This window comes from Cryphonectria parasitica (genome assembly GCF_011745365.1).
Source record: "Cryphonectria parasitica EP155 unplaced genomic scaffold M406scaffold_6, whole genome shotgun sequence".
Classification (NCBI taxonomy): Eukaryota; Fungi; Ascomycota; class Sordariomycetes; order Diaporthales; family Cryphonectriaceae; genus Cryphonectria; species Cryphonectria parasitica.
The window spans coordinates 2,301,214-2,324,776 of record NW_024468914.1 but is presented as its reverse complement, the minus strand read 5'-3'; the positions used below and the strand labels follow the sequence as shown (position 1 = coordinate 2,324,776).

The 23,563-nt window shown below is 54.6% G+C and overlaps 6 protein-coding genes across 6 annotated transcripts; 3 read left to right on the top strand and 3 right to left on the bottom strand.

Moving 5' to 3' along the window:
* Positions 1 to 690: 690 nt before the first annotated feature.
* On the bottom strand, positions 691 to 2,880 carry M406DRAFT_94515 (uncharacterized protein). The gene is made up of 3 exons (XM_040926276.1): positions 2,459 to 2,880; positions 1,107 to 2,390; positions 691 to 1,030 (listed from the first exon to the last, which is right to left on the bottom strand). Exons 1-3 carry the CDS (start codon positions 2,872 to 2,874, stop codon positions 859 to 861), a joined length of 1,872 nt encoding a protein of 623 aa, XP_040774584.1. The 5' UTR covers positions 2,875 to 2,880; the 3' UTR covers positions 691 to 858.
* Positions 2,881 to 4,024: 1,144 nt separating this feature from the next.
* On the top strand, positions 4,025 to 6,908 carry M406DRAFT_357142 (threonyl-tRNA synthetase). Its single transcript, XM_040923601.1, has 4 exons — positions 4,025 to 4,664; positions 4,739 to 4,921; positions 5,020 to 6,472; positions 6,568 to 6,908. Exons 1-4 carry the CDS (start codon positions 4,176 to 4,178, stop codon positions 6,774 to 6,776), a joined length of 2,334 nt encoding a protein of 777 aa, XP_040774583.1. The 5' UTR covers positions 4,025 to 4,175; the 3' UTR covers positions 6,777 to 6,908.
* Positions 6,909 to 10,867: 3,959 nt separating this feature from the next.
* Positions 10,868 to 13,862, bottom strand: M406DRAFT_261672 (aconitate hydratase; the record flags this gene model as incomplete). Its single annotated transcript, XM_040917460.1, has 5 exons — positions 10,868 to 11,038; positions 11,104 to 12,467; positions 12,621 to 12,622; positions 12,941 to 13,650; positions 13,752 to 13,862. 5 exons carry the CDS (start codon positions 13,860 to 13,862, stop codon positions 10,868 to 10,870), a joined length of 2,358 nt encoding a protein of 785 aa, XP_040774582.1.
* A 2,128-nt stretch (positions 13,863 to 15,990) lies between these two features.
* Positions 15,991 to 16,471, top strand: M406DRAFT_341086 (uncharacterized protein; the record flags this gene model as incomplete). Its single annotated transcript, XM_040921622.1, has 3 exons — positions 15,991 to 16,040; positions 16,106 to 16,285; positions 16,354 to 16,471. 3 exons carry the CDS (start codon positions 15,991 to 15,993, stop codon positions 16,469 to 16,471), a joined length of 348 nt encoding a protein of 115 aa, XP_040774581.1.
* Positions 16,472 to 17,502: 1,031 nt separating this feature from the next.
* M406DRAFT_347187 (Gaa1-domain-containing protein) lies at positions 17,503 to 21,739 on the top strand. The gene is made up of 7 exons (XM_040922263.1): positions 17,503 to 17,973; positions 18,116 to 18,253; positions 18,323 to 18,592; positions 18,697 to 18,878; positions 19,187 to 19,190; positions 19,667 to 21,063; positions 21,135 to 21,739. The coding sequence occupies exons 1-7, from the start codon at positions 17,781 to 17,783 to the stop codon at positions 21,630 to 21,632; spliced, it is 2,682 nt and encodes an 893-aa protein (XP_040774580.1). The 5' UTR covers positions 17,503 to 17,780; the 3' UTR covers positions 21,633 to 21,739.
* Positions 21,740 to 21,843: 104 nt separating this feature from the next.
* On the bottom strand, positions 21,844 to 23,373 carry M406DRAFT_48762 (uncharacterized protein; the record flags this gene model as incomplete). The annotated part of the gene is made up of 3 exons (XM_040924374.1): positions 21,844 to 22,455; positions 22,516 to 23,059; positions 23,111 to 23,373. The coding sequence occupies 3 exons, from the start codon at positions 23,371 to 23,373 to the stop codon at positions 21,844 to 21,846; spliced, it is 1,419 nt and encodes a 472-aa protein (XP_040774579.1).
* Positions 23,374 to 23,563: the final 190 nt, after the last annotated feature.

The following is a 23,563-nucleotide window of genomic DNA, read 5'->3' as shown; positions in this document are numbered from 1 at the left end:
AATTCGGATACTCGGTACACCAAATAAAGAAAAAAGGAGAAAAAAGCGATATTGATAAGAGTCACACATATCATTCCTATTACTTAAATCAGAAGAAAATTTTGACCAGGAGCTAAAAGAGGAAAACCCGCCAAAAAAGAAAACAGCTATTGCTGGCAGTGCGGTTCGAACGCACGCATCCTTTCGGATAGCAGAGTTTATAAAGTTAAGTCCCTTCTGAGAAGAACCACTCTTAAATCTGCCGCCTTAGACCACTGCACAAAGTTTTTTGCGTTAGCGCCTATTTGGATCGCGAAATTCCCGCGCGCGCGCAGGCGGCCAGGAAAAGAGTCGAGCGTCACACGTACCTCGGCCATACCAGCGTGAATATGATTGGTTCAATTTAAGAAAATTGTTTGATATATATACACAGGATCTTTGGTGGGGGTTAGGGGTTGGTGGTCTTCTTCTTTCACCACCACTTGTAGGTACCCTTCTTTGATACTATGTATATGTATTTCTTTCTTTTCCTTCTTCTTTTGGCATGTATTTTCTCAAGATACTTTTAATCTGATGCGTTCGCACGTTGTAAGGTCATTTCAGCCCAGATACGAACAGGCATCCTAAAGTGCGGTGTGAGAGCTTCTCAACAGCATCATTTGTCCTCCGAGTCTGCTGCCGAACGATAGGCTCACGTTCGTCTGTGCGGTTCGATGGGCATATGATCTTAGATTTCGCTTAATTGCAATTAAAAAAAGTATATTGGAATTTCAAGTTGTTATAATGCCGTATCTCTCGGCCTCCTTGAATTCCATAACCAGACTCAAGAATCAAAAGATGAGTGTGAAACCCCCCTTCCCCCCCGGAAGCCCGAGAGGCCTAGCCGTCAGGATAGAACTCTTTGACGTTGGACACGAATGTGCATGTCTTTGCGTCAAACTTTTTGAAAAACTTCCCAGCATCTTCCATCAGAGTCTCGGGTATGAGCCTCGGGTCATGGATGATCTGGATAGCATCTTGCGCAACGACAGAACGATCGTTTTTGTGCGTCCTGTGAACAAAGATGGTCAGCTGAATTTTCCCCTGGCTTCTCTTACATGCCCTCCCGATATAGTGTTGTAACTTACAGACACGTGTAGAAAACCTTCTTCCTGAGTCTTAGCCCGATCGTGTCACTGTCCGTGCCGGAATCCGACAACTCATCCATCAGATCCTCCATGGCCAGGCTGGGCGCCCCAGGAAGCGACGACGTCCCTCTCTCACCCCAGCCGTTGATGATCCCGATATATGCATACCGCTTGTGTCGGAACACCTGCCCTACGGTGTACCACACGGTCTGGTTGATCTCCTGCGTGTACCGCCTGTTGACGGTCGGCGTCCTGTTGTCCGCGTTGCGGATCAGACGCAGGACCTCGGGCACGTTCTCCAGCGTGAATCGGTGCCGCGGCTGCACGGTATTTGTGTGAATTTTGTACAGCGGCGTGAGATACATTTCGACCATCCAAGCGTCCTCGGGGAAGTAGTGCGTGACGAAGTGCAGGAAATGGTCCAGTGAGCTGTCCCACTGGAAATTGCTCACAGGAGTCATCAGGAGGTTCGCCCAGTGGGCTGCGTATACCGAGCTCTCAACGGTGCGCTTGGAGGGGGGGCGGTCGGCTCGGAGGACCGCGAGGTGCTCGACCGAGAGGTGCTCCTGTCTCCGGTGGATGAAGTCGTGGAAAGTCATCTTCATATTTCGCCCTACCCGCTGTACCAGAACCGGGACTGGGGCGGGGACGAGGAATGCCTCCTCCCCGTGCAGCCAGTCGAACTCGACAAGCCTGGACCGGAGGTCCGCCAGATGGACCTCCTCGCTCGAGCCATATGGGTCGAGGAACATCTTGTCGACATCCGTCGTGGGAGGTTCAATCTGTTTCCCGTCTAGGTCGTGTCCCAAGGGCGCCATAATCATGGCATGAACATGGCTTGGAAAGGCGCAACAGGCAGCGCGCAGGCCGGCTCGCTCCGCCAGACACGTGTAGATGGCACACGATACCAAGGGGAGAGAAGGGTGGTTCTCGTCCCGCAGCGCGTGCCCGATCAGACAGTTTCGCAGGCAGCGGTAGTTTTCCCCAGGGTTGTCCATGCCCGTCAGGTTCCTGTCCCTCGTCCACTTCAGCAGGGCCAGTGCCTTGTCGCGTGTAGATAACGCATCAAACCCGTCCTGCTCTTCAATGAATTCCGCGGCTAGCCTGTCGAGCAATGCGCACGTGCCGTCGATGTCGCCATCGTCCTCAGGAGCAAAAAACATGTCGAAGGCGGCCAGCGCGCGGTCGAGTCCAAAGGGAGTGAGAGGCGTGCGCTGGTAACTGTACCATTCGTGAACGGCGGCGCCTCGATGTATGCTGGACAGTGCGGTATTGGCGAAGTATCTGTGGGGCAATCAGCGGCCAGGCCTTGAGATAATAGAGAGAGAGAGAGAGAGAATGGACACTCGTACCGCCTGGCGAGAACGTCATCCGCGGTATCGGGCGTCTGGACCTGCTCCAGGAGGAAATCTTTCGCATCATAGCCCAACTGGCATATCTTCCCAATGTTGCCCATGCGCCCGACCTTTGTGGCGATTGCCTTGTCGAGCAGCCGCGCTGAGAGGTCATTGCGTTCCTGGCGTAGCCTCCAGAGACCCCTCCAGTCCGTCTTGGACGCCCTCGACTGTAGCTTCTCGCCCAGGCAGTGTTCAGCGTGCCAGTAGCGGAAGCAACTCTGGCAGTAGTCCCTCCATAGCAGAGGCTCAAACGCAAGGCGCCTGAGACGTTTCGAGACCAGCGGCACCTGGTAGTAGGCCTCGCCGGGAGGAACGTATTGGAGGATCTGCCGGACAATTTCGTCGGGGACGTTATCTAGGCTAGTAACCATTGTGACTCGTCGCGAGGGCAGTCGACCAGCTGTGTGGAGGTCGAAAAGAGGCTGTAGTTGTGCAGATGACAAAAATTCTTTGGAGAGCACACGACTTTCGTCAGTGCCCCGATGGGCACAAGGCGGCGATGCTCTAGAGGAGAGCTCGTGTTGTTTGATTGCGGCGCGTGGAAATTGGACGGTTCGTGAGAGGCTGATCTTGGGTAACTTTCGCCCACGCTCTATGGCGTCAGCGGGCCCGAGATGAATGCAGCACTGCGGCTAAGGCCGCACGCGAGGACATGGACCACCTGTACTCCCCGCACCGAATCCGCTAAAATTCGGGTCACTCGTTGCTCACCAAGTACCATCGTACTGGTACTTTTCAGTGAGTACGGCAGGCCTATAAACCAAATGACCGAGATCCATCTTCTATGAGCCCTCCACGAATAGCGAATTGTGAGTCGAAGGAACACAACCTACCACTAGTACCTTGTATTTACCCTGCAAAGATTTTGCAATCACTAACCTCTTCCCTTCTCATGTGAGCTCGAGCTGCAGCGAACTGGAAGGGTGGGCGTGCTGTGTGTCACCTTACATCGTAGTGCGTTAGTTCTCAGCTCTGGAGCAAGGCTCTCTCTTCAGCGACCCAACATGGATTTGCACTCAAGACGCTGCTCTTCCATGCCCATTTCATAAAGGAGAGAAAGAATGAATGGGTAAGGAATATTTCATATAGTTCAGAGAACAACGATATTGGTGGTTGCCCATTCCTAGGAAATAACATCCCCCCCCCCCAGTTCTTTCACGAACGCCACCCTATTGTATCTTTTTCTGCCCCCCCCCCCTTCTCTTGTTCCTTCTAGTCAGTGGGTTTTGTCCGCTGGTATGGAGTGGGAATAGATGATCATGTGTCAAATGGGTTTGTACAGGCTTGGAACAAGATGGAAGAAGAATAACAATAAATAACGTGCCAGACGGTTGAAGAGTGACTTTTTCTGTGCTGAGTATGTGCTATGGTCATGATGGCCTAGGCCTAGGGAATAATCGAGACCCCTGAACCATGCCGGCAGTTTGGAGGGGTGAAGTGAGGTCTAGCGCGGGGCAGTTCCCTTTAATCCTGCAATTGGAGGCCACGATTTTCGAGACACCAATTCAGCATCGGCTCCGGGACATCTGCCACACATAGTTGACTCCCTCTTCGTGACTCACCGGTAACATCAGCCCACCAGACGCCTCATAAGCCTTGGTGGTGCTCCTTGAAACCATCTCTTGCTCAATTCATTCTGCCCATCAATCATTCACCCTCCCAATTAAGCAAAATGGCGGACGCGGCTGCACCAGCACCAGCGGCAAAGCCCCAAAAGGCGAAGAAGGAGAAGAAGGCCGCTCCCAAGGCCGAGGATGCAGGCCCTCTCGAGATGCAGCCTCCTCCCTCTTTCCTGCAGGACCGTCTCGACCTGTTCGACCGCCTGAAAGCCCGACAGGACGAGGAGATCGCCAAGAAGCCTCGCGAGCCCATCCAAATCACCATGCCCGATGGCGCTGTCAAGGAGGGCACCTCGTGGGAGACGACACCTGGCGAGATTGCGCTTGCTATCTCCAAGTCTCTGTACAAGAAGACAGTTGTGGCACGGCTGGACGGCGACGACGAGAAGCTGTGGGACCTGGACAGGCCTCTTGAGGCGAGCTGCAAGCTAGAGCTTCTCGACTTCAACGACCCCAAGGGCAAGATGGTATTCTGGCACAGTTCCGCTCACGTCCTGGGAGAGGCTTGCGAGCGCCGCTTCGGCTGTTCTTTGTGCATTGGAGTAAGGCACCTGCCATCCACCATACGGTGAACACATACCGGGATCCGACAGGCCACTGACCAAGACTATTGCAGCCTCCTATCGACTCCGGATTTTACTACGAGATGGCTCTTCCCGACGGTGCAGCTGTCCAGGAGACGGATTGGAAGCCCCTCGAGACGATTGTTTCCAAGGTGGCCAAAGAGAAGCAGAAGTTTGAGCGTCTGGTCATGACCAAGGAGGAACTACTCGACATGTTTAAATACAATAAATACAAGGTAAGAGAGGTTGATGGTTTTAAAGGAGAAAGGGAGCAGGGGAGAGGGGGTGATATCTTTTCTTCTCCTCATACGCTTGCTGACTGGCGATACCGTAGCAACACATCATCAAGGACAAAATTCCCGACGGCACCTCCACCACCGTGTACCGTAATGGCCCGTTGATCGATCTCTGCCGAGGACCTCACGTGCCCGACACCGGACGGATAGAAGCATTCTCAATCCTTAAGAACTCTGCCAGTTACTTCTTGGGCAACCAAGAAAACGACTCTCTCCAGCGTGTTTACGGTGTCAGTTTCCCCGATAAGAAGCTGATGGCAGAGCACAAGAAGATGCTCGAGGAGGCTGCGAAGCGAGACCATCGCAAGATCGGAAAGGACCAAGAACTTTTCTTCTTCGATCCTGTCAGTCCTGGATCAGCCTTCTGGCTGCCTCACGGTGCCCGTATCTACAGCAGCATTCAAGCGTACCTGAAGAAGGAGTACCGCAAGAGAGGTTATGAGGAAGTCATCACCCCCAATCTGTTCAATGCGGATCTGTGGAAGCAGTCAGGGCATTGGCAACATTACAAGGATGACATGTTCATCCAGAAGATCGACGACGTCGACTTTGGTCTCAAACCGATGAACTGCCCCTCTCACTTTGTCATGTTCGGCCACCGAGAACGTTCCCACCGAGAACTGCCTCTGCGTTTGGCAGATTTTGGTGTGCTGCATCGAAACGAGGCCTCCGGTGCACTGTCAGGACTGACACGTGTGCGGAGATTCCAGCAGGACGATGCACACATTTTCTGCCGTCAAGACCAGATCAAGCAGGAGATGGATAACATCTTCGAATTCCTGCAGGAGTTCTACAGGATCCTGGGCCTCAAGTTCAAGCTGCATCTGTCCACGAGGCCTGAAGGATTCATGGGCGAGATAGAGACCTGGGACAAGGCAGAGGCATCCCTGAAGGAATCCTTGGATGAGTTCACAAAGAAGAATGACATGAAGTGGGAGCTGAACCCCGGTGATGGTGCCTTCTACGGACCCAAGATCGATATCAAGGTCGTGGACAGCCTGAACCGTGAGTGGCAATGTGCTACCGCTCAGCTGGATTTTGTACAGCCCGAGAACTTCTCCCTCGAGTACATGACCCCCGAGGGTGCTCAGGCCAAGGCCCTGGAGAAGCAGGAGAAGGACGCCGCCGCGGCCAAGGCTGACCCGACGCCCGTCGCGGCCGAACCTTCCACGGCCAAGGAGGCCCCGCGTGCTACCAAGAAGCCGCTGACCACAGGCTGCGCCAGGCCCGTCGTCATCCACCGTGCCATGGCCGGCTCCATCGAGCGATTCACGGGCATCCTGTGCGAGCATTTCGGCGGCAAGTGGCCCTTCTGGCTCAGCCCCAGACAGATCATGGTGATCCCCGTCGGAAAGGGCTTCTATGACTACGCGGAGGAGGTGAAGAGGATCTTCTGGGCCGAGGACATGTGGATTGATGTCGACTTTTCAGGCGAGACGCTGCCTAAGAAGATCAGGAGGGCACAGTTGGCGCAGTACAACTTCGTGTTTGGTAAGCCCCCCCCCCTCCCCCTTCTACTATTCACTAAAATCATCATGAACCTTATCAATTGCCACATATTAACGCCTTATTTTCCCCTCATTCAGTTGTCGGTGACGAGGAGATGAAGAACCGCCAGGTCAACATCCGCTACAGAGATGACACAGACACCCAGTCAAGAGGCTCCCCCGTCGCGCTGGACGAGGCCATCGAGAAGCTCGTCAAGCTCAAGAATGACCACGGCATCTACAACCCTTTCCCGGCGAGTAAGGCCGAGGCTAAGGAGCTGCCTGTGCAGCAGAAGAAGAAGGAGTAGGTAGCAGTAGAGGGTGAGCAGGTCTGCGCTGCGTGATGACGCTTTGTGACGGCTGGCTGGGTTGTGCAAGAAGCGAGGTGAGAAAGATCATATAGACAGGTAGAACAATTCCTGATTATGGTATCATCGAAGAGAAAATCTCAGTGGGAGAATGCCGAGCCTCGTGAATGTGAAATCACACCTGCTAGGCCATTTTCACACGGCAAAGTTTGCCGTTTATGTTGAAACATGACGAGAGAAGGCCTGATTAAGAACGGAGTTCACGTCGTTCCGGGTCTTAACAACTGTGCGACCAGCAAGCAAAGTCCACTAACAAGTCAAGCCATTACAATAGATGACATTGTCAATTCAGCCATATCACAGGTAATTATGACCCTTTTATTGACCCAGCAATCAACCATACTATACTACCGAGCATGTCAATCATCGAAACAAAAAACAATAACCATACACTCCCAAATAATGCAACCTCAATGCCCAGCAGCCTGAATGCTGCCTGTCTCCTGATTTCGTAAGACCATACTTCTCCTCTCCAGCCCCTAACCTTTTATCTGTCGTTTATTTCATTTCATCCTTGCGTCCCGCCCCGTAATGTACGCCGCCCAGCTGCGACGGGGAGATGAAAGACGGGTATTACACGTATGTTAACAGTGAACCTTTCAGATAATGCCGTTGGAGTACAGTGATACCTCGTTCATGTTCTCCTTCTATTCCGATAGCAAGTCAAAAAAACAAGGCGCTGTGGGCGAAGAAGTGGAGCATGAGGAACGGATACAGATTAGAATCCGTAAAACTCATGCTTGCCGCCTCAGAGAAGACTCTGTCTCGACCTAGCCGATTTCCCCTTGCTCTCGCTGCTTTATGTTATATAGCACTCTTACATGTCAAGGCCGTGGTCTCTCCACTGGCGCCGGAGGGCGCGACACGAGACCATTTTGCTCCTCTTTCGAGTGTCGCAAAGCCTCGCTCGTCCCCCTTTGGTTGAAACAATTTTGCTAGTCACCGCGGCGCTTGAAGACGAATCGAGAGACGGGATCCTCGTTGGTTGTTGCGCCCGTGTCGACCATTTCGATTCTTCTTCTGCGCGGCGGTTCTCCAGGCAAAGAGATGATATTGGCCACCCTCTGCTGCGTATCTGTGCTGTCTGTGCTGCTTACAGAACCGACTTCTACCTTGACGTTCAAGACCCTGTCGGTGGTTATATGCACAGCTGCAAGTGCAGTCGGTTTCGGGCCCTCTGAACCCGATAGTGGTGGCGTCTTGTGTTGGGGCTGTGTGGTCTGAGCCGTGTCCACCTGTGAGGACGTGGCGTCTGAGGTAGTCGTATGTGTGACTGCAGTATGCTTCTGCTAGTAGAACTGCTCCACACCACCACTCCCACCGCCATTGTTGCCGGACGCTCCGCCTCCTTTTGATCGGGTCGAGTTGAACGATGACGCCCACTGTCCGCCACCAGGGGCATCGTCGTACATAGCAGGCGATGCGCCATTGACGAACTCTCCCTTGCCGACGTCATCGAGGGAATGGTAATGTCGTGCACCTCCTCCCCTTCCGCCCCGAGACCCTCCGCGACCAGCACGCGCTCCGCCACGGTTGCCTCCTTTGGGCCCGCCACGGAATCCACCGCTGTTACTTCCGCCCCCGCCGCCCCCGCCGCCCCCGCGGTAGTTGTTGAAGCCGGCGCGACCCCTGCCGCCGAAAGAACTGTTTCCCCGTGCATTATTGTGCCCGCCGCGGTCACCACGGCGCGCTGGAGAGTCGTCGCCCCCAGCATGCTTCCGTTTGCCCGTGCCTTTGTGCGGAAACAAGCTCTCGTAGGAGTTCTCGCCTGGGTTGTCAGGCTCGATACGCAGCAAGACCTTCTCGCCGACCGTCGAATCGAACTCGAAGGCCTTGTCGGGCGTGACGGGCTGCCAGTTCTTAATCTTCGTCGCGTCGATAGGCTTCGCGCCTTTCCTCAGCGCAAGGACCACCAGTGGAGAAGGGTTTTCGGTGTGGAAGCGCGCGCCGTCGGGGACTGGACGGAGACATGCGGCCCAGATGCTGTTGTCGAGGCAGGCGACGCCCGTAACGGCCCAGCGCATCTTGGCGCCCATGCCGCCGACCTTTTCGAGGATGGAGGCCGAGCAAGGACGAGGACAGATCATGATGTTGTTGCCGTGGTACTTGAGATCGGCCTCCTGCACTCCTGCCGGTATTGACGCAAGACTGAGGAGACGTTTGGTGTCTGCCGGACTGATCATGTACCCCGTGAAGAAGACCGTCTTCTTGATCATCAGCCTGTCTCCACGAAACGTCCGGTTCGCTACTGCTTCATTGTGGTCGTTTATAATGTGTTGTATCTCTGCAATCTCCACGACAGGGTTGAGGCTTGTTGACATGTCTGCGACCTGAATCACCTCTGCGGTGATAGGGTTCCTCACCGCGTTCGGTCCACGCTGCGTCATGTTGTAGCTGTGCATGAAATCCCGAAAGCCCTTGGTGTGCTTGGGCCGGTCCTCATAGATGCGTATCTCCTCCGCGTCCTTGTACGTCTCCATCAATGTGCGCAGAAAGACCTGCTTGAAGTTCATGGTGCTGGTGAAGCGCTCTCCGTTGGGACCAACGCCGGGCTTCAGCGAGACCATGTGGAATTCCAGGCCCTTGGAGGCCACGATCCGCTTGATGAGCGCGCCGAACCCCGACTCGGAGCGACCTGTGAGTAGCACGCAGAGCGCATCCTTCTGCTTGTTGCTCAGCTGCACCAGCTCCACAATCTTCTCGTTCCACCATCCCTCCCACGCCCGCGGCTCTTCCTTTGTGAGTCCTTCGCCCGTCGCTGCCAGGATGCGAGAGTCGTGCCACCAGCCGCCGTTCGCGAAGATGTCCGCGTTGGAGAGCAGACCAATCGTCGAGCCGTTCCAGAGCTTGACGTTGGGAAGGGGAGTTTTGAAGACTGCGATATGAGGAAAAAACCAGGTCAGCAGGAGCCGCGGTCTTGTATTTCGACGCTGAAAACAAGTGAAAGCAAATGAGGCAGGCGTTGGGTTGTTCTTACGGGTGTTGTCGAAGTCGTAGACATGTAAGGCCTTGATCTGGTCCACCGGGGGTAGCTGCTTTGACGTGACTGACCACCTGCTCATCGCAGTCGGGGTCAGAGGCACCTGATGGCCGTTGGCCTTGCCATTGACGGCGCCGTGTTGTTGCTGCTGCGACAGTGCGCCAGCGTAGGATGGCTGCTGCATGGCTCCTCGCAACCTTGTCAATCGCTGCAAACCGGGCAGTCTGAGCCGGGCAGCATGCATGCAAGGGCCGGTGATGGAGCTTGAGGAAGACGAGGGGGAGGAAAGCCTTGGAACAACAAGGCGGGCGGGCGACGTCAGTGACTTTGGTTGCGAGACCCTGCTCGTCACTTTTTGGTCGATGAGGTCGTTGATCCAGGGTCAAGGGTTCGTCTGGCAGGGGCCCTTGTCTAAGGTTCTAGTCCGCTGACTTTAGGCGAGGGCCCCTGCACTATTTCCCCAGGCTCGTAGCCTCGTCCAAGTCAACACTTCGTCTTCCGATCCTAGCTGTTCTTTTTTAGCAATTGAAAGCTTTTGAATTAGTTTCATCTAATTTTTGTCTGGGTATAAATATTGACGTGGGGGTAAGAACAGATTCCTGCTAGTCAAAACTGATCTATTATCAAGCAGCCTTTCGTACAAGTATTACTTCATGCAGACCGTCCTCGTTGTCTGGTAACGTCTTCAGCTTCACGTGCCACCTCAATTCCAAAGGATGAGCAAAGTAACGTTGGAAAATTTCAATTGTACAAGCTAGGAAATGGACGTTGCCTGTCCGGGGTGATATAAAGGTTCAAAAAACACATGAGCTTCCTTGCCGTTGGCCCTCCCACTACTTCCGCCAGGAGCAAGCCATTTAGTTGGTAATATTGTATGCCCCGGCAGCTTCGTCTTCCGGAATCTCCTCGGTGCTGCCTCCCCAAGCCTGCTCTTTCTTTCCTTGTCTCTCTCGGTCTACCTTGACCTGATTTTCATGAGCTATCGTTCGCTTCTCGCCTCAAAACTTTCGCCGGGCATGCAATCTCTCTTATAGTAAGCTTCGCTGGTGCTTTACTTGTTGTTCTTGGCCATCGTGTTCAGAGCACTGCCGTTCTTGAACCACTCGATCTGACCGGCGTTGAACGTGTGCGACAGCTTAATCTCGAAGGCCTTGCCGTCCTTGGGCTTGACGACCATAGTAATGGGCTTGCCGGGCTCGAGCTCGGTGGCCTTGATGTCGACCTGTATACATTGTCAGTCAAGAATTCGGGTCTGAGGGGCCGTGATTGTCTATATAGAATTCATACCTTGGCATCCGTAGGAATCTTGTCGTAGTCGGCGGGGTCAGAGAAGGTCAGGGGCAGCATGCCCTGCTTCTTCAGATTCGTCTCGTGAATACGGGCAAAGGATCGGGTGATGATGGCAAGGCCACCAAGGTGGCGGGGCTCAAGAGCAGCGTGCTCACGCGAAGAACCCTCACCGTAGTTCCAGTCTCCAATGACGACCCACCGGATGCCCTTGGCCTTGTAGTCACGGGCAACAGCAGGAACGGCATCCCACTCGCCATTGGTCTGGTTGCAAACCTTGTTGGCCTCACCATTGGCAGCGTTGATGGCGCCGATCAGCATGTTGTTGGAGATGTTGTCCAAGTGACCGCGGTACTTCAACCAGGGGCCAGCCATTGAGATGTGATCGGTGGTGGTCTTGCCCTGGGTCTTGATAAGGATAGGCAGGTCGGTAGCGTCCTTGCCATCCCAGGCATTGAATGGTGACAGGATCTGAAGACGGTCGGAAGAAGGTGCGACCTTGACCTCGACGGCGGCACGATCCTTGGGAGGTGCCTGGTAGGTGTCCATGCCTGGGTCGTAGCCCCGGGTCGGGAGGCCATCACCAGTAGGGGGCTTCAGTTTGAACTCCTTGCCGTCCTTGTCCTTCAGGGTGTCGGTCAGCGGGTTGAAGTGCAGAGAGCCAGCAACGGTCATGGCGACAACCAGGTCGGGGGAGGTGACGAAGGAGTGAGTGGCGGGGTTGCCGTCGTTCCGGCCAGTGAAGTTTCGGTTGTAGGACGAGACGATGGAGTTGGCTGTGCCCTTCTCAACATCGCGACGATCCCACTGTCCAATGCAAGGACCACAAGCATTGGCAAGAACGATGCCGCCGTACTCCTCAAAGGTCTCAAGCTGACCATCGCGAGCAATGGTAGCACGAATCTGCTCAGAGCCAGGGGTGACAGTGAAGATGGCCTTGGACTTGAGACCGTGGTCAAGGGCGTCACGGGCGATCGCGGCAGCGCGAGACATGTCTTCATACGAGGAGTTGGTGCAGGAGCCGATGAGGCCAACCTTGAGCTCCTCGGGCCAGCCGTTGTCCTTGACAGCCTGGCTGAACTTGGAGATAGGCGTAGCCAGATCGGGAGTGAAGGGGCCGTTAATGTGAGGCTCGAGCTCGGACAGGTTGATCTCGATCAGCTGGTCATACTCGGCACCCTCGTCCTCGCGGAGGTCTTTGGCATAAGTCCGGGCAAAGTCACCAATCTCCTTGCGCTTGGTAGCCTCCAGATACTTGTACATGCTCTCATTGAAGGGGAAGATGGAGGTTGTCGCGCCGATTTCAGCACCCATGTTGCAGATTGTGCCCATACCCGTCGCTGAGATGCTGTCAACACCGGGTCCTAGAATGTTTAGAAAGGTTAGTAATGCTGTACAAGACAATGAGAAAGTTTTTTGAAGTGTTGGGAAAGTTTAGGGCACCGGTTAGCCGCGAGGAAATGTTTTTGCTGAACCGGCGACGTTGAGGAAGGGAAGGAACTTGGACGATGTCTGACGGCTGTCTAGACAGAGGGGCGGGCCATGAGAGGGAAAATAAGACCGGAATCTTGAAGGTGTCTCGGTGGCATCTAGGTAAGGGAGTGATGAGGGGATTGGGAGGAGGGTGAGAGAAGAGAGAGGAAAGAAAAAAATTAGAGGGCGGAGGGGTAAATAAAAAATGGATGGAGGGGAGAGAGAAAAGGCAGTCGCGAGGGGTTGCTGTCAAGCTCATGTTGAGGAAGGTGCGAAAAGTACTTGCCGCTAGTAAAAGTTAGTATCACGACTTCAAATGATAACTTCAAATTATAGAAAGACGAGAGGGGACAGGAAAACCAACAAATAATCCAAAATCGCCCCCGTGCCGCCTTTGACAGTGAGAATGCCGGCGACCTTGAGGATAATGTCCTTTGCTGAGGTCCAGCCGGACATCTGGCCGGTCAGCTTGACACCGATGAACTTGGGGGCCTTGAGCTCCCAGGGCAGGTTGGCCATGACATCGACAGCATCGGCACCGCCAACACCGATAGCGCACATGCCGAGACCACCGGCGTTGGGGGTGTGGGAGTCGGTGCCGATGAGCAGACCACCGGGGAAGGCATAGTTCTCGAGCAGGATCTGGTGGATGATACCAGAGCCGGGCTTCCAGAAACCAATGTTGTACTTTGCGCAGGCGGACGAGAGGAAGTCGTAGACCTCCTTGTTGATGCTCACGGCGCGGGCCAGATCCTTCTCGTTGCCAACCTGGGCCTCGATCAGGTGGTCACAGTGAACCGTGGAGGGGTTTGCGACCTGGGGCATGCCGGCGGACATGAACTGCAGAATAGCCATCTGGGCGGTGGCATCCTGGCAGGCAACGCGGTCGGGCCGCAGTTTCAGGTAGGAGCTGCCGCGTTCGATATCCTGGCCTTCTGGGTCGTCCAGGTGAGAGTACAGGATCTTCTCGCCGTATGTGAGGGGTCGGTTGAGTCTTGCGCGGACGATAGCAAGGTTCTCGGACATCTTCTTGTAGTTGATGAAGTTGCCCTCTTCCCAGTTGTTTTGCCTGACCTATTGATCACTTGACGTCAGCAAACGGCTGCAAGGTATACATAACGCGCGCAATGACGCCGAGGTCCAGCTGGATTGGCGATAGAGGGGCAACAACTCACCTTGCGGTCGAGAGGAGAATCTGTGACGGTGGCCATGGTTCGCCGCAGAGGCAGGCCGGCGGCGGCACGGCTCCGGGCAACATTGCCCAGGAGCTGACGAGATGCCAACATTTTGGAGGCTGCGTCTCTCTTTTTTGCACACGAGAGAAGCTGTTGTTTAGCTGGAAGCTGTGAGTGGAGAGGAGAGTTGGAGAGAGGTCACACAAGGGGAGCTCTCAGAGAAGGTAAAGAGGCATGGAATTACCACCACAGAGCAGGATTGAGGTGGGAGTGAAAAGAAACCAAGAAAGGCAGAGGAGGTTAAGGGTGGAGGTTAGGAAAAGTGGAAAAGTGTGCGTGGAAGAGAAGGAGGGAAGAGGTTTTAGATAGCAGCCACGAGCGAAAAAGAGCCTGGATTCCTTGTTCCTTTCCCTCGGTCGCAACCCGTGGCATTTCCTGCGCTAAGCACCTCACACAAGTTGCCTGTAGGCCCCCCCTGCTCCACCTCTGCACCGAGGATAAAAGGCTCCATTCCTCCTACATCATAGCCGGATCGGCCAATCACACTGCGCGAATTATAAAGATTTGGAGGCAAACAGTGTCAAAATAACGTCACAAGGATGCATGGCTGTACCGATCCGGCAGGGATGGCACGTATTTTCGACCGGAAATAACAATTACGACGACGATAGCCTCACCACCACACCTATTTCCTTAGCAGCAGCGAGTTGACAACAGCTGGATATCGAGTAGAAGCTGTAGCGATAGTTCAATTGTTAAATTTAATCGAGAACCTGTTTCGGATTTGAGAACTGCCTGCGCAGCACTATGTCGTCGTGGTTCCGGCATGTGCAAACGAAGTGGTAGGAACCTGCTACCTCCGATGACTTTTCAGGTGGTCAGCATTCGCGTTTGTTTTGCTTGTACTTTCTTGAATCTATATCCTAATTACATCCTGGCCGTACATGCCATCTCGACGGGCGTGGGTATGTCCTTCTAAGCTCAGCCTGCTTTCTAATAGCAGCGGCCTCGTTGTGGTTGACCTGCATTGCGTGTCGTTGCGGAGGAGTTATGAATGATGGAGGGAAACGTCTTCTATACCTTTCATAGAAGCTATAAACGGTCATCCACAGTTTGCCATAAGACACATAGCTCAAATAACCGCTCATTGGCTTCCATGAGGGCATTCCGCATAGCATAAAGCCATTTGAATTGACTCGTGTAGCGATTGATTGTTCCGGAGACAGCGGCTCACGTCGGTTGCTGCGCTACCGGCTTCAGCCGTGGGGCCGATGTCCTTTCATCCGGGATGCGGCCCAAGCTCCATAAGTACATAGTAACTTGCTGCGGCGCTGATTCAGACGCCCGTGACTGGCTGGCTGATCATAGCTTCGTCCAACCATTGCCCTCTGCTGATAGCCTTTGGGGGAACGACCAAGACTGGTGAGGACATGCTACAAATCCGTATTCATAAAGCCTCTGCAGCTATCTGAGGCTAGCACTGCTACAAGTGCAACAACCGAGCTCATGAAGAAAAGGAGGAGGAGACCAACCAGCGCGGCAAAACAATCACTAGAAAATTTTCGCTGGCCTGCAGACCAGACCGTTCGCGACAGGACCGTTCCATTCAGTGGAGGGGCCAACGAGCCCCAGCTTGCCCAGCACCCGGCACCCAGCCCCAGACCCAGACTCTGCGGGCTGTGGAGACAGGCATCGCGCTGTTTTTGGATCAATTGAAGCTGTCTGTGGGGCCTGCGGACCTCGACTTTTGGCAGCCGGCCTCGGTTGACGAGATTTCCGCCCGGCGTTGAAAGGCGTTAAGCGTCTCGGCCCGGCACCGACTCGGTCATCACGAGAAACAGCGACGCCCATCAGATTGACACTGTGACAGGAAATAAGAATGGTCATCAAATGAAGGAGTAATTTTTGCTTCAGGTCGTTTTGGTCTCCTGGAAGGAAGGAAAACGCTTGACAGGGGGTCGCAATGCTGGTTGGTCTGGGGAACTTTGGAGGTTGTGCAGCGGCTCGGTTGTAAGACACTTCACTGGTAGCCACCCTGCCACCCCCTCACAGACCCCTGTAGGTGCAGTAGCTTAGGTAATCATGTACGCCTTAACCTCACATCAAAATTTCTCACAAAGGTGCACTACCAATTTGCATGTGAAAACGCAGACGCCACCACAAACGCAAGATATTTACGTATCAAACCTCACGCCTGAGGCAGCCCAACCAGTAAACCGATCAAGGCTTATTCACCAAAATGGGCGTTCCGAACAAACGGACTATCACCAAGACTAGGCGGTACAAGAGGTACGTTTGTGGATGGATCCTTCCTTTCTCACGAGATCGATGGCCATGAAACTGACTGCTCGCAGGGACATTGACCAGATCAAGGCCGATATCCTGTCGCCTAAGCACCTGAAACAATACAAGGACACAAAGGCCCCTGAGGACCTTCCTGGCTTGGGCAGGCACTACTGTACCGAATGTGCCAAGTGGTTTGATACGGAGACGACGCTCGTTGTCCACAGGCGGGGCAAGCCTCACAAGCGGAGGTGAGTTGAACCTTTCGTGTCCTAGGGTGCATGAAGTGGACTATTAGGCCTAATTGGTCTCTGTGTAGGGTCAAGCAGTTGAAGGAGGAGCCATACACCCAGAAGGATGCCGAGGCTGCAGTCGGTTTGTGGACTGACAACAAGGGCCCATCCAAGGTCCAAGCGAGCGACGTCGACATGTCTTGAGAGAGAGAGAAAGAGTGCACATTGAACCAGACTCATTCGAGTTTACTCTTGTGACTGAAGTCAGTCTTATCCTTGCGGCTTCAGAACCTTGAACGGTGGGCGGTAGCCTCAGCTTCAATATTTGCAGTGTGGGCCTCACAATTCTGCGGATGAAGGCTCCACGGTAATGGGATCCAGGATGGCCAAGGCTCCCAGCATGGGACATGTGGACATTACGAGGGTTAATTTTGGCGAATCACCACGACATGGTCGGTCTGCAATGGTCAAAGACGACGAGAAGCGACTTAATAAGAGGTATCACGAGCGCGCGAGGTAGCGAGTGGCTTTGCCTCATATACCAGGATATGCCAAGGCGTCGATATATCGAAATATCAACAGAGGCAGCCTGAGAAGGAGTGTCAGGCATGGCGTTGAGGCTGATGCAGGGGGACAAGATGACAGTAGGTCGAGAGACGATGTACATCGCCAACTCGCAATGGGATGTCAGTCTCACCCGGCCATTTCCAATTCGTTGGCGTGAACAGAACTGCGGAGTCACGAGCTCTCAGTTCAGTGCACCTCTAGTATTGAAGATTGAACTCCAAAAGGCGTACATAAAACGGTGGTAGTCTGATCAAAGTAATAGCACACCGTGGGCCGTCCTGAGACCTAGAACCTCGCGGACTCAACAGAGCAAGTGATTCGTTACGCCTACAAGTCGTTGTCCAGACTCGAACAAGCGCGAGTATTTGAGCAATACGAGACACCACTAAACAAAATGCTGTTTTCCATTCATTTTCCCAAACCCTCCAACCATGAACGCCACTCGTCTCTGTCCATTAATAAAGTCGAGTTTGCGCCTAGACGACGAATTGGGGGTTGAACGCATGGTACAAGCATGTCCCCGCTAAGTGAAGAGATTATCGATAAGCAGTTAGCGGAGTTGCCAGATAGCTAGTGAACCGCCGCAATCCGGGACCCCAAGGTACTAGCTTGTTCAAGCGATTTCCATGCTGCCGTCTCCCACCTTGCTCTCCTGCATCATCCAGACCAGCAGAGCATAAGTGATTTCGCAGGTGGACATTCCCTTTGAAGATGGTCGCGAGCTGGCCAGACAAATCCGTCGAGACTCTGAAACGACAAGCAATACCGTTATAACGGAATCCATTCCCCGAGAGGACACGTGCCCGCGCATCAGCCTCCTTGGACGATCTTCGGAACCTGAAATTCCGACCGCAACAGTTCGCCTCGGGCCCTTGGAAATACCACTCTTGGAGGTGGAAAGGAGGATCGGAAGAGAGGGGCAGGAGACTCCAAGCCATCACAAACCATGCCGACCATCTCAATTCCCTCGCAGTTCAGCGCCGTGCGCGCACGGTCTTATGTATACAGGCTCCCGCTGCTGACAAGGCTGTTCATCTTGGCGATAATCGCCACATGGTTCGTGGGGTTCGTGGCGGGTGCCAGGTGGGACGTGAAGGCCTGGGGTGCGCTTGTGCCGGAGGAGGTCGGAATCACCAGCTGTGAGTCGCGAAACCCAAATACTGATGGTCTACCTCCTCTTTTGAGACCTTGGTGGAGGACCTTGCGACGGAGACGGTTGCGTGACGATTTGAGGGGCTGTGGGAGATGGGACTATGGCCTGACAGCTTTTGCCGTGCGCAGTATATCGAACGAACACCTACCCATTCATACACCTGGGCTTTATACACATGGCCACGAACGTCCTGGCCCTGACACCACTTCTGGAACGCTTTGAGAGCGAATATGGGACGCTTACGGCGCTTGCGTTGTTCTTAGGCCGTGAGCACTATCATTCCTTCTATTCTTTACCTTCTCGGACAATCTGACTGACTTGTGCGACCGCTTCAGCTTTCTCGACCTTCCCGGCCGCACTGTACATACTCGTTGAAAACTATATTCTCCATTCCAACACCGCCGTTATGGGCGCCAGCGTCTGGTTCTTTCTGCTGATCGGCATGGAGGCGATCCGCACATATAAGACGAACCCACATTTTGTGATCGCGACATATCATATTCCGACGTGGACCACTCCCCTTTTGTTGGCTGTGGTATTATCGGCCCTGGTGCCGAGTACGAGTCTGTTGGGCCATATATGCGGGCTGTGTATTGGATATATATGTGAGTATTATCTTGACGGCAACCCCTCGTTTCGCCTACATCGTATGGTTTCGGGCTACTGGATGATTACCACGGCGGGAACGTTGGCTGACATGACCATGTAGGTGGCCTCGGCTACATGAAGTTCCTCGCTCCGCCGGAGAAGGCCCTTCGCTTCATCGAAGCCAAGTTGAAACTGCTGCAGAGGCTGCCGCGGTACGTGAGTGTGGATCAAAAGACGTACGGCCGGTTTGGGGTTCTGCCCAGCACGAATTCTCCTGGGGTACCAGGTGTGGCTTTGGGGGTTGTAGGATCTACGCAGAGGCTGGGGCCATAGGAACAAGAGGTGATTCGGGGTTTTTCTTCCTCATGATGTATATTCTCGTGGCAGAGTCTTCCGACTGGGACGATTGTCACTTGAAACATATCAGCAAAGCATTCTTGATTGGTGAAATAGGGACGGCCAAAAAAATATTTGCATAGCGGATGAACGACCTTGATGGTCTTTCAATGCTCACATTTCAAAAAAAGGGTTCAAATTCAAAGTCACGGGCTATCAAGTTCGCTTGCTTGCTCTGTAAGATAATATTAACTCCATTTGACCTTTGTTGCGAGGGGAGTTTCGCGGGCTGCTGATGACTTGCATGTAACGGGGCTGAGATATGCAATCACAAGCTCCAGGCCCATGTAAATAAGCTGGACCCTGTGCGCTTACACCTTGCGTGCGCGCGCTGTGTCTTGAATTTCATTCCGAGCTCGCTGGAGCTCTGTACAGTAGCCATGTGACACTTCCTGCCGCCATCTTGTACAACGTACCTATGGATCTCGTGGCATCATAACATTTGCTGAAGACACTCTCACGCATTGAGAGTTGGCGGGCTCCCGCACAGCCCATTCCGCTCCTTCTTGAACCTCGACAACAACCCCCCTGAGCCCCTTCACAGGCCACGCAGCGCGGCGCATCGCATCGCATCGCTTTTGCTCGCACACCTCCTTGACTCAGGATGCCACGCCTCATATGTGAGTCCCACAGAACACCCCTTCTCTAACCCTGCGATTTCAGGTCCCAACGGACGACTAAAACCTCCTCTTCAGCCGGGGCCCTGCGCCTCCGCGGCGATCCACGCCTCCTCAAACTCCCCCCTTACGTCTCCCTGCTCTGCATCGTCGTCGGTGTCGCCTGGCTCCTTATGCTGCCACAGAATGACTACAGTCGAAGGACATATATCTCGGAAAACGCTCTACTGCCGGGCCAGGTACATACATACTTTGGGGGAAGCGACCAGAACGTATTCCGGGCCTACAAACACGAGGTAGACGCCCTCGCCTCACCAATACACGATGGGCCAGACGGTCAGGAGGAGGGCGTGCCAGGGAAGAAGAATAATTATGAGATAAACGACGGCCTGGAAGAGATGTTCAAGGGCAATGGCTTGAAGGTCGGGCGACAGAATTTCACGTACTCGGTGTCCGGAGAAAAGTACGCGGGCGAGAATGTCTATGCCATCCTGCATGCCCCTAGGGGAGATGCGACCGAGGCCATCGTTCTCGTCGCAGCGTGGCAGAACGTCAGGGGCGAGCTCAACAAGCACGGCGTGGCGCTGCTGCTGACGCTGGCGCGGTACTTTCGGAGGTGGTCGCTCTGGTCCAAGGACATCATACTGCTGGTCACGCCCGACAGCCTCGCGGGCCCGCAGGCGTGGGTGGATGCGTACCACGACGCACACGACACGCGCCACATCGACTCGCTGCCCGTCAAGTCCGGCGCGCTGCAGGGGGCCATTGCGCTGGATTACGCGCAGGAGACTCGCTTCTCGTCCGTGCACATTGTCTACGACGGCATCAACGGCCAGCTGCCCAACCTCGACCTCATCAACAGCGTCGTCTCCATCGCCGCCGGTCAGATGGGCATCGGCGTCAGCATCCAGGAGATGTGGGGCCACAGCGACAGCTACGAGGACAGGCTCCGCACCATGCTGCGCGGGATGATGAAGCAGGGGCTGGGCGTGGCCAGCGGCCCACACAGCTGCTTTATTCCTTACCACGTCGATGCCGTCACCCTTCGGCCTTATGGCGACGGGTGGCAGGACGAGATGGCCATGGGCAGGGTGGTCGAGGGGACGTTCCGCAGCCTGAACAACCTGCTGGAGCACCTGCACCAGAGCTTCTTCTTCTACCTGTTGATGCACCGGGACCGGTTCGTCAGCATTGGCACATACCTGCCGAGCGCGATGCTGATTGCGGCCAATTTCACGATTATCTCCATCTCGCTCTGGGTAAAGAGCGGACAGCAGGACGACCAGGCTGTCGGGAAGAAGGGTGAGAAGCAGGAGAGCAAGAGCGAGGTCAAGGCAGCAGTGGAGAAGGGCCCTGCCGACGCGCGCATGACGCCCGCTACGGAGAGGAACGTGTCCTTGCCGCTGGCCCTGGTGGCAGGATGTCAGTTCCTCGGCGTGGTGCCATTCTATGTTTTCAACCATGTGCCTGCAGGGGTAAGTTCTGATCACCTCCACCGTGCAACCCGAGATGAAAACAAGAAAACCTGACAAAAACCTGTATTCAGATGCACACCCCGCTCTTCGCAGTTTTCACCGTGTTGAACGTCTTCCTCCCACACATCATCAGCCATCTCCTCACCACCAACTTCCACCCTACGCTTCAGCAATACTCGCTCATGCAGTGCTTCTCCCTCCTCCTCCTCGGCATGTTCCTCTCCTCCCTGGCCACCCTCAACTTCTCCCTCTCCCTCATGGTCGGACTGCTGTCCTCCCCACTGTCCTTCATGCGGCCGTGGCCCAAGCTGCCGGCCCTACGCTGGCTATGCACCGTGCTGCTGAATCTCGTCGCGCCGACGGCCGTCTTTGCGGGTTGGTCGATATACTGGCACGGCGGGCTGGCGAGTAGTAGCGTCGGCGAGCTGCTTCAGGAGGCGGCGTTCGGGTGGAGGGTCTGGGGCATGTATACCAGCGTGGTTGTCTGGGGCGTGTGGTGGCCAGCCTGGTTGGTCGGTGCAGTTGTTGTGCTGGGGAGACCGGGAGCCAAAGGCGTGGGAACGCGATAGATAGTATGACTGGATCTCGGTGAAGTAGCATTTGACTACAACAAGGTGCCTTTTTTAGTTTTGGGGGCCCCAATTTCGAATACAATTTCTCAACAAGAATATTCTACAAACGGGCGCAGAGCATTCCTCTTTGCTGCATGTCGTGGTCCCAACAAACTGCCTTCTTCCTCAACTCGCCTGCTTACATCTCATCTGCTCTCGAACTGTATGGTCAATTTATGTCGCCCTCTCGAGCAGGCAACTTGCACTTCCAAACACAAAGCAGCCTGTCATAAAAACTCGTCGAAACACACAAGACCTCACCCCTCTTCTCGCCCGCCGAAGGGACCAGCCTGCTCTCGATCCTAGACCAGTCGCTCCCGTAGTTCATACTCTTGTGCTCCTCAAACCGCCCCAACACATCCACTTCCACGTTCACATTCACAGCCGCACCTCTCCCCCCCCCCTCCTCCTCCTCCTCCTCCTGTCCGCCGACCCCCCGGATCCTCAGCACCCGCGGGCCGGCGTGCATACACGAGGCGAGCACAATGACCTCCCACGCTCCACCTCTCCCGGCGACAGCTACAGGATTGCCGATGGCGTTCAGCCGCCAGACGCCGCCGCCGAGGTTGATCTCTGCGAGGAGGGTCGCCTTGCGCGCGCCGTAGGTGGTGTGTAGGGGCTCGATGGTGAAGACGCGGAGGGTGTCGTCGTAGCTGCCTGTGAGGAGAAGGATCAGGTGTTGGTGGTGGTGGTGAGGGGAGGCTGGCAGGTAGAGCGGGAGGAGGGCGGTCACGCCTGCGGTGTGGTTGGTCAGTGTGATGGCGGGGTAGGGTGTGAGGGTCTTGGTGAAGTTGTTGTTGTTGTCGTCGTCGTCGTCGTCGTTGTCGTTGTCGTCTGTAACTGGGGTGTATGGATTAAATGAGGAGTTGAGGGTGGTGTACTTTAGTGCCGAGTCGTCGCCACCGGAGAAGACTGTGTAGGGGGGTGGGGTGGACTCGGCGGGTGGTGATGGTGGCGGTGGTGGTGGCGAGGAGAAGGCAGCGACCCAGGCCTCCATACTGTGCTCGAGGAGAGACTCGTGCGATACGTCGAGGCCCTGGTAGTCATCGTGGATCTGGACGAGGATGACCTGCCCGCCGGCTGTGGTGATGGCCATGAGGCCGGCGTCGGTGGGGTGCCAGGCAAAATACGTGAAGAGGATGTCCTCGCCCAGATCTGGTATCCGCAGGACGCTCAGGGGCCTGAGGATCTCTCCTCTCGGTTCTGATGTCTCATCGTCCTGGCCTCGAGGTCCTGTCCCTGCAGGAGGAGAAGGAGGCAAGAGTTTGAAGAAGGAAATTGTTCCTGTGCTCGATACTGCGGCGCAGATGTCGCCTTTGTCACCTTGTGGCTGGAAGTGTAGATCGAAAACGGCGGAAGGCTGAGGGATGGTTTGGACGGCATGTCTAGAGAGTATGAGCATGGCATTCCATGTGAGCAGGGTTCATGTTTCCTACACTTGTCCGTCTTGAAGCTCAAAGACAATCAGGCTGCCGTTTCTACTCTGAGATTGGCTGCCGGCCTTGGTCTCAGATGGGTCCTCATCGTTATCTCCTGGTGTTTCTGTGCTACTTGGTGGTTCGTCGGCTTCCTTTTCGAGATGATATGTTCCAACCACGAAATATGATGGGTGTGCAGGGCAAAACTCGATGCAGCTTGGGGGAAGATCGAGGACCATCGACTGCATGGACGAGATACTCTCGCCCTGTAGACTTGCCATATCTAATTGAAGTGCCCTTTTATGATCTTAGTAATTATCACTTCTTGGAAGAGGGAAAAATAAATAAATATCAAATAAATTGGATTGAGGGTATAAATCATGGGGAGGCTTACATGCCACTCACACGATATGGCAAGGCTGAGGTGAAAAGTGAGAGATTTCACCTACAACAGCCAGCCAGCCTCTAGAG

Excerpts from the sequence above, each read along its gene's own strand:
- M406DRAFT_94515 (XM_040926276.1), bottom strand. The coding sequence starts at position 2,874 with ATGGTTACTAGCCTAGATAACGTCCCCGACGAAATTGTCCGGCAGATC. Across the intron at positions 2,391-2,458 it reads GATGACGTTCTCGCCAGGCG|ATACTTCGCCAATACCGCAC; the intron begins GTACGAGTGTCC and ends ATTGCCCCACAG. Across the intron at positions 1,031-1,106 it reads AAGGTTTTCTACACGTGTCT|GACGCACAAAAACGATCGTT; the intron begins GTAAGTTACAAC and ends CTTTGTTCACAG.
- M406DRAFT_357142 (XM_040923601.1), top strand. The coding sequence starts at position 4,176 with ATGGCGGACGCGGCTGCACCAGCACCAGCGGCAAAGCCCCAAAAGGCG. Across the intron at positions 4,665-4,738 it reads GCTGTTCTTTGTGCATTGGA|CCTCCTATCGACTCCGGATT; the intron begins GTAAGGCACCTG and ends AGACTATTGCAG. Across the intron at positions 4,922-5,019 it reads TTAAATACAATAAATACAAG|CAACACATCATCAAGGACAA; the intron begins GTAAGAGAGGTT and ends GCGATACCGTAG.
- M406DRAFT_347187 (XM_040922263.1), top strand. The coding sequence starts at position 17,781 with ATGCCGACCATCTCAATTCCCTCGCAGTTCAGCGCCGTGCGCGCACGG. Across the intron at positions 17,974-18,115 it reads GGAGGTCGGAATCACCAGCT|TATATCGAACGAACACCTAC; the intron begins GTGAGTCGCGAA and ends TGCCGTGCGCAG. Across the intron at positions 18,593-18,696 it reads GCTGTGTATTGGATATATAT|GTGGCCTCGGCTACATGAAG; the intron begins GTGAGTATTATC and ends ATGACCATGTAG.